Consider the following 8,416-nt stretch of genomic DNA (forward strand, 5'->3'; position numbering starts at 1 on the left):
TCCCATCCCCTGAAACAGCTTTCATGGGCAGTCTCCCAGGGCAGGGTGGCTGTAACACAACCTGACGCCTTTTGTCTCCATTCTTTTTCTTATCCTTTCATCTTTTTAAACGTTCGGGGGGGGGGGGGGGGGGGACGATGGAAACCAACCAACTTGGTAAAGGAAAGAAAGAGATAGCATGTGAGAGAGCGAGAGAGGTGGTGGTGGTGGTGGTGGTGGGAGGCAGAGTCCCCCCCCACCCCTTCCTCCACCATCCCCACCTCATCCACCAATTTATGGTCCTCCTTTTCAACAAGGCCATTGAAGGCGGGTCTGTATGGGGGGAGACTTATCTGTCTGTGTGTCCTCCATAGACCTCCATTGTGTGTGTCGTCGTCGCCCCCCCCCCCCCCCCCCCTCCGGAAGACCTGAGAGCGGACAGAGCGTTCAGTGACCGAGCTCCCGTTTCAAGCCGAACCTCGTGGATATTATGCATAAAATTATTATTATTATTTTTTTAAACGCCGCAGCTTCAAACCACGACGGCTGTCGATGGAAACATCTGCGATTTCTCCGTAATTCAAGTGTTCATGAAAATTTTCAGGTTTGGAAGCAAATAGCCACAATTAACTTTTACAGCCAAACAATGGGAGCGTCTCTGTTGACGCAAGATAAACGATGCGATGAAATATGCTGACAGCTCAATAAAAAAATTAAAAAAAACGTCCGAGTGTAACGTTTTATACGTATCAGCGACTTGTGATCGTGACTCACCGGTGCGGAGGAAATGCGAGGATTATACGACCATTATATGGTGAAAGCTACCGAAGCACGATCCAACCCGCAGGTAAATAAACACAGGTAGAAAACATACCTGCAATCCAGACGGGAGGGAGGAGGTGGGGGTGGCAGACTAACCACTGCCCAGGGCCCTCGAATCAGTAGGTCCACCCCTGCAAAAAATAAATAAATAAATAAACATGTTGGATTATATTGTGCAGTAATGCCTATTTATTGTAACCAAAATAATATGTGCATGTGCGTGCGTGTAATATATGAAAGCACAAACTAACCTGTGACCTATGACCTATGACCTGAGACAAACACTGGAAAAAAAAAAAAAAAAAAAGAGACAGCAAGCTGGCACCAGCTGACAGGAAGCAGTCTGACAGCAGAGTCGGTAACATGAGGTCACATCCTCAGGTCGGTTTGAGTCAAACCGGATCACGTTGCACTTTTAAACTCTACAAGACTGGCAACAGCTTGTTTTGTAATAATTTGCACCGGTACCAGCCTATAATTAACCCCCACATGGACCCGCCCCGGCACCGCTCATTTACCAAACTGTCTTCTTGGGAAATATAAGGCCAATAAAAATAAATAAATCAATTAATAAAAAAAAAAAAAGGGGGAAAGGTAACGGTAACTACATCTCAGTCACGCACGTTCATTTGAAAGCGTCAAATCGAGCTCGCGAGGGAATGTGACCGGTTTTTTGTGTTTTTTTTGCCGACTTAATCCTGAAATACTGTTTTATATTAAATGTATTTGAGAGGCGGTTCTTTTGATCCATCTGCTCTCGCAGATGTTACTAGTTTCATTTTTTTTTTTTTTTTTTTTTTTAAAAACCTCTTTTCAATTTACTAACCTCCTAAAGAAAAGAATAAAAAGAAGAAAGAAAAAAAAAAAAAAAAAAAAGTTTCGCCTCGTCTCTGCGCTTCTCGTGAGAAACCGGAGTCGCTAGCTGCGTCGAGCTAACAGCTGCTAGCGAGGAGCTCGCGCCGGAAGTAGCCGGGTTTGCCCCGAAAAGTAAAAAGCGTTCCGGCGCCCGCGACGTTCTGTCACGACGCAGGTTTCCCGAAGGGGGCTTTTATTTTGAAAGAGACAACCGGAAGTCGCATTCCCAGCTCGCGCTAGGTTCAACCGGCCGTCCCGACTTCGACTTCAACGCGTTTCAGGCGGAGTTGAGATCTTAAAAACTTCTCCACCGCTCCACTTCGTCCTTCACGTTTGGAGCTGACAGATCTCTCTCAGCGGAGGAAGCTCACCGCTCACGGAACATGTCGATTTGGGAGGCGCGGAGACGTTTCTGACACCATTTGTTTTGGTTTTTTTTGGTCCTCCGTAGTGGAAGAAGCGCTCCTCGGACGGGACTCTCTCTTCTGCTTTACTTTAAAACTTAACTTTTTTTTTGTTCTTTTCTTTTTTTTTTGGGGGGGGGTGGTGGTGGTGGTGGTGGTGGTGGGTGGTGGGAGGGTGAGGAGGGGGGGGTGGTGCAGACACATGCGATGTCACGGACTATTAAAAGAAGAAGGACCGTTTTTGTGATTAGTTTTGTCTTTAATTTAGGGGATATTTTTTGAACCAGTTTGAGCGACTGGATTTGATAATCAATGCGGTGTCAGCTGGAGGGACGCGGGGTCCGGATCTCACCTCAACGGTACGGACCTCCCACTCTCAACACCCCTTCCAGGATTACACAAGGATTAATTAATACACACATATTTATGGGTTTATGAAGGTTTTCAGTCACTTCAGACAGACTTCTAGTTACATAATGAGAGCAGCGACCACAGAGTTATTTAATTAGGGCAGTTCATGCAAAAAAAAAATTGATTTATTGACGTGTTTATCAGCTAATCACTTTAATTCATGCATGTACAGTTTAAAAAAAAAAAACATTACATCTTTTTTTTTTTACTATTATTATTATTATTATTTTTTTAATCTTTATGATTTCACCTCTTCTCTCAGTTCAAAGCACTTCACTCAGTCCTGTATGACGCTGCGTGCTTCTGCACTTGTAGGATATATTTTACATTTAGTTTTCGTTGGCAGTCACTCAGGTGTGTTAGGAGCTACCGAGACACGATCCCAACCCCGCAGGTAGATCACGCGGGCTAGAAAACATAACTGCGGCTCATCCTTTTAATTCCTCCCTGTCGACCCCGTGGGCGGGTTTTTTTTTTTTTTTGTGTGTGTGTGGTTTGGTTGAAAGTGCAAGTGAGACGATCACAGAAGGAGAATATGAATTCATTCATCGCATTCTTTATACAAACTGAACCTGGAGTCAGATTTCACGCGCTGCGTGTTTGGTCACGTCACCAAACCAGGTTTAAAAGAAAAAGGGTTGTCGGGATCCTTAGTGTCATCTCAGGTGTGTTTTTCTGTTTAAGAAACAGAGCTGGGAGAGTTGGAGCCCTTCATAGGGAGTCATGGTTACAGGGAGGAGGTGGAGGTGTGTGTGTGTGTGGTGAGGGTGGTGGTGGTGGAGGAGGGGGGGGGTCCTTCCTGCAGGCCGAGCATGCTGCCAAACAATCACAGACCTGGAATTAATGGGTTTGTTTGCAGTGGGACAGCAGGGCAATGTAAATGAGCACACATGTGAGGCTTTTAGTTTACTCTCTCTCGCTCACGCACACACACGCACACACACACACACACACACACACACACACACACACACACACACACAGAGAGAGAGAGGGAGGACCAACATTTACCTGCCTGTCGGTGTCACAGCCACTCCTGTTGTTTCTGATGCATATCAGAGGACTTAGTCAGACAGATGTGATGAAAGAAAACTGTTTACAGGGTAAAATTTTCCAAAATCAGATTACTCTGGTAGCCCAGTAGCTGCTGCCAGGTGCCCCCCCTCCCTCCATCCCCTCCCACCACACACACATACGCACACACACACACACACACACACACACCCCGGGTTCACACTGGCAGCCCTCCAAACAGGAGTCAGACCATTTTGCCAGGCGCCAGATTTACTTTCATAAAACGCTTTCCTTTATTGTTTAAACTGTGTCTCTGCACAGCAACGGGTGGGGAGGTGGGGTGGGGGGGGGGGGGGGGTTGGGTTTATGGCTTTAAGCATTATATATTAACACAATTTTTAATGTTGTCGATTATATTGCAATCGATTGCCAAACATTCAAGCAACTTCTTGCATCTCTTCAGAACATTTTTCTGGCTTTAAGCCGGTCGGTGGAGCAAAATGAGAAAAGTGATGACATTTCACAGTTTTATAGATCTAATATTTACCTTAATGATAATAATAATAAAAAGAACCAGCAGATGCCAGGAAAATTAAAATCAAACATCAGCAGCCTATTTTGGAGTCCAAAATGCAGCTCAAAGTCCTGTTTATGATGACAAGAAGAAACAAACCCCGGATATGATTAAGATAAAAAAAAATAAACAATAAAATAGCTGAAAACAACGTGACGTTTCAAAGTGACGTCTTCTGGGAAACGCGTTGCCACAGTTTCAGGAAAACGAGCTTCTTCTGACGGTGTTTGTGAACACGCGATAAGACGCGCGGAGGATCCGAGCGAGCGTTAACGAGAAGGCCTCTGAGAGTCGAGTGTGTTTATTCTGGGATGTTTGCTGGATGAGCTGTTCGGTTTCCTTTCTTTTCGCTCCTTCGGGGCTGCGGAGATGATGAACATCGGCGTGGCGTTGAGCTGTCTTACTGTACTAGAGAGGGAGGAGGGAGAGGGGGGAGGGAGGCTGAGAGTGCTTGGGTCTGGTCCAGAGAGGGGCGGGGGAGGGAGGGAGGGGGAGGGAGGGAGGGGGGTTGTCTGCGGGCCTCGCTGGAGCCCAAACGATGCGTGCCATTGTGGCAGATGGAGCGTCGCCACCGCTGCTGTTTTACATAAACTCAGTCAGACGGCCGCTCGGCTGCCGAAGTCCCGAGGAACAAACCGGTAACTCGCACAGAACAAACGGTTCCCCTGTGGCTCCGCCTCTCTCCGCCTCGCTCCGCCTCTCTCCCGCTGCGTTGACCTCAGATGAAACACTTGTTGGCTTTGTTTCTGGTCTGGAGCGGACCCTTTCGAAGGGCGTGTTGAACACTCTGATTTACCGTTTTAATAAAAAAATAAACACAAAATAAAACCCCGCGGCAGGAACCGGTGCACGGATCGGATCGGATCGGATCGGATCGCCTGAGCTGTGGTGGCTCTTTTGATGTGATTTATCGTCGGCATGACAAAGCAGGTCCCGTCAGAGCGCCTCGGGGCGACCACGAACCCGGTCGGCTCCTTTGGCGGGCTCAGCATTGTGTCCAGGGTGTGGCGCCCCCCCCCCCTCCCCTTCTCACTCCTCCTCCCCCGGCTGACTACAGGTCCTGTCACAGGAAGGATCTTGTTTTGTCACTTGCTGATGGCCGCTGCTGACACACACACACACACACACACACACACACACACACACACACACACACACACACACACACACACACACACACACACACACACACACCTACCTCACACACACACACACACACACCTCACACACACCTACCTCACACACAACACACACACACACACACACACACACACACACACACACACACACACACACACACACACACACACACACACACCTCTCCGTGTTACCCTGCGTGTTTTCTTCATCATCTTCTTCTTCTTCGCCCTGAGGACACCGTGAAGGTGCATTACTGCATTCTGATCATTCCTCCCGGTTTAACTCTTTCCAGGTGACCTTCCTCCCTCCTCCTCCCCCCTCCTCCTCCTCCCTCCCAGACAGGTAGCTGAGTGCTCCTGGTCTGTACCTGCTCCACATGGACGGAGGGTGACTGCAACACTTGAGCTCGTTAGTCACTCTGAAACACGTGTGAATCACCTCCCGCTTGACTCAGCTACTTTTTTTTTTTTTTTTTGGTGTTGTTTTTGTTAACTGAAGCCGGACGAATAACGAAGCAGAAAAAGTCGTCCGCGTGCCGTTTTGTTATCATAATGACTCCGCGGTTCATCACGACTCACCAAACAAAAGAGAAAGAATGACTCAACGAGCGAGAGATCACGGACCGCAGGTGAAACGGCACCAACGGACTCCTTTAACTTTCATTATTTCAATTCATTTTTACAGAATCAGGCTGCGACTTCAAAAAAAATGAGATTTCTTTCAATCAATTAACAGTTCGGCCATTTGAAACAGAAACACCGTTAAAGAAAAGAGAGGAAAAAAAAAAGGTCTATATCTCATTTTAAAGTGCCTTGTTTTGTCCGATTATCAGTCCAAAACCCAAAGACGCACATTTTTACATATATTATGACTCATAAGACGAAGAATCACATCAGATATTTACTATATTAAATTTTTTTTTTTTTTTCGCTTGCCGAAAATTGCTGCCGACTTATTTTCTTGTGGGTCAACTAATCAATAATTAATAGCTGCGGCTCCAAAATACACTTTTAATAACATTAACCTGCTGTTTCTTTGCTCCTTTGGGAGGATTTCTGTGCGTTTTGTTCCGCAAATTTTATTTTGCGGCGTCCAGGACGAGGAGCCGAACGTAAAAAGTTCAGCTGGTGCCGGATGTTTTTCCTGAGCCGTCTCGTCCGGGGGTCGCCAGGTTGGTTCCCCTCAGGTGTGTGCAGGGACGCCACCCGAGGTTAAATCCTCTCGGAGGCGAAGGCACTCTTCGGATCTGAGAAAAGCTTTTAGCGGCGCTCGGGTCTGTTTCCTTTCGGTCTCCAGAACCTGCGAGCTCGGCTCCGCCGCCAAGAAAAACGGAGGGTCGACCCCGCTCGTGTTCGTTTCACCGCTTTTCCGCGAGATCCGCTGAGATCTCGAAGCCGCACGTCGGCCGTTTAGACGTCGTAAAAAGCCGCCAGTAAAACCTCCACTGGTCCGTTTATTTTTTTTGTAAAACTGTGTCTTGATTGAACCGTATGGGAGCGTTGTATGAAGTAACTCTGTCTTACCCTCCCTCCCTCCCCACCCCCCCTTTTTTTTTTCTGACCGCCAGCTGATACGTCCTGGGAGTGATGCACTGGCTTCCCCTGGTTGCCATGGTGATTGCCTCGGCCCTGCCCTTCCCTCACAACCCCGCGTCCAGGATTGCAGCCGCCGCCGCCCGCGGAGCGCAGCGTCATGAGCCAGCGGCGCGCCTCGACGCGGCCGCCGCACCGACCCGGCGCCGCCCTCGGGACCGCGAGGATTGCCCCACGTCCTCCCGCGCGGAGAATCAAGGAACGCACCGATCGGACGGCGACTCGGCCGGCGACGAGCGAAGCAGCGTCGGGTCGGACGTTCCCGTGGGAGGACGAACCTTCAGGACCGAGGACGTTCCCCGGGACGCTTCCCCACCGAAGGACTACGCGCCCGACGGCGGCCGGCGACATCGCTCCGGCGCCGCGGACTTTTCCCAGAAGGACGCCGCTCAGGAGTCCAAACGCAGACCGGCGCAGGTTTCCGTTGCCACGCCGACGGCTCCTTCGGGGAGCCGGCGGACGGGAGGAGGTCTGACGGAGGCGGGTCCGGGTCTGGACGGCCTCCTCGGAGGGGACGAGATGTTCCTGGACGCGCATCCCCGAGTCCTGTTCTCGCCGTCGCCGTCGCCGCCGGACGTCCCGCCCCTCCTGCTGCTGCTGGAGACCGGCCCGCCGGAGGACGACGGCGACGGGGAGGAGCGGGAGGACGCGGACGGACGCGTCGAGGGCCACGGCGACCGCGCCACCGACAGGAGCGCCGCGCCGCGCCGGGCCGGCTCGTCCGGGGCGGCCGGCGAGGCGGCCCGGCCCGTCAAAAGGGACAAACGCTCGCACCTGGGCGACAAGAGGAGGGGGGAGAAGTCGGTGTGCGAGGCGGAGAGCGTTTGGATCACGAACAAGACGACGGCCACCGACTCCCACGGACAGAAGGTCACCATCCTGCAGGAGATCCAGACTCAGACGGGACCGCTCAAACAGTACTTCTACGAGACACGATGCCGCCAGGCCGAGCCTCCGAGCGGGGCGAGGGGCGGCGGCACGGCGGCGAGGTCCGCGGGGACGGGCGTGGACGGCGCCGGGTGCCTCGGCGTGGATAAGAAACAGTGGCGGAGCGAGTGCAAGGCCAAGCAGTCGTACGTGCGAGCGCTCACCAAGGACGCCAACAACCGGGTCGGCTGGAGGTGGATCCGGATCGACTCGTCCTGCGTCTGCGTGCTGCTGTCCAGGACGAGTCAGCCGGCGGGGAGGGAGGTCTTGACGGGGAAGGGGCGGGGCTAAGAAAGAGAGCGAGAGAGAGAGAGAGAGAGAGAGAGGAAGTAGTTGTCTCTCTCTCTCGCTTTTTTTTTTTTTTCTTCCCTCCAACACGACTTTAAAAAAACAAAAAACAAGAAGACCTCATGTTTAGATTTTTAGGGAAAATTGTCCCATATAGATTTCACTGTAAGATGTTTTTGTATGATTTATCTTTCATAATCTAAGTTATTGTCGACTAGTACGTAAGCATGTGTATGTCTTTGATATTAATATATTCCTTTTTATATATATACACATACATATATATATATATACATATATATATATATATGTATGTGTACGAGATGTGTATGTACGAGATGACACCAGTATACCTTTATGTATGAAGCTCTGTATATCTGTGTGTATTTATAGAAGAAGTCTCTCCAGTG

The 8,416-nt window shown here is 50.0% G+C and overlaps 1 protein-coding gene across 1 annotated transcript; it reads left to right on the forward strand.

The window, feature by feature from the left end:
• The first annotated feature begins 2,248 nt into the window (after positions 1 to 2,248).
• Positions 2,249 to 8,136, forward strand: LOC138627078 (uncharacterized). Its single transcript, XM_069709163.1, has 2 exons — positions 2,249 to 2,419; positions 6,767 to 8,136. Exon 2 carries the CDS (start codon positions 6,786 to 6,788, stop codon positions 8,007 to 8,009), a length of 1,224 nt encoding a protein of 407 aa, XP_069565264.1. The 5' UTR covers positions 2,249 to 2,419; positions 6,767 to 6,785; the 3' UTR covers positions 8,010 to 8,136.
• Positions 8,137 to 8,416: the final 280 nt, after the last annotated feature.

Source organism: Brachyistius frenatus, unplaced genomic scaffold (genome assembly GCF_029030835.1).
Source record: "Brachyistius frenatus isolate BFR_SWC_R1_liver_20210118 unplaced genomic scaffold, ASM2903083v1 Contig_80, whole genome shotgun sequence".
NCBI lineage: Eukaryota > Metazoa > Chordata > Actinopteri > Embiotocidae > Brachyistius > Brachyistius frenatus.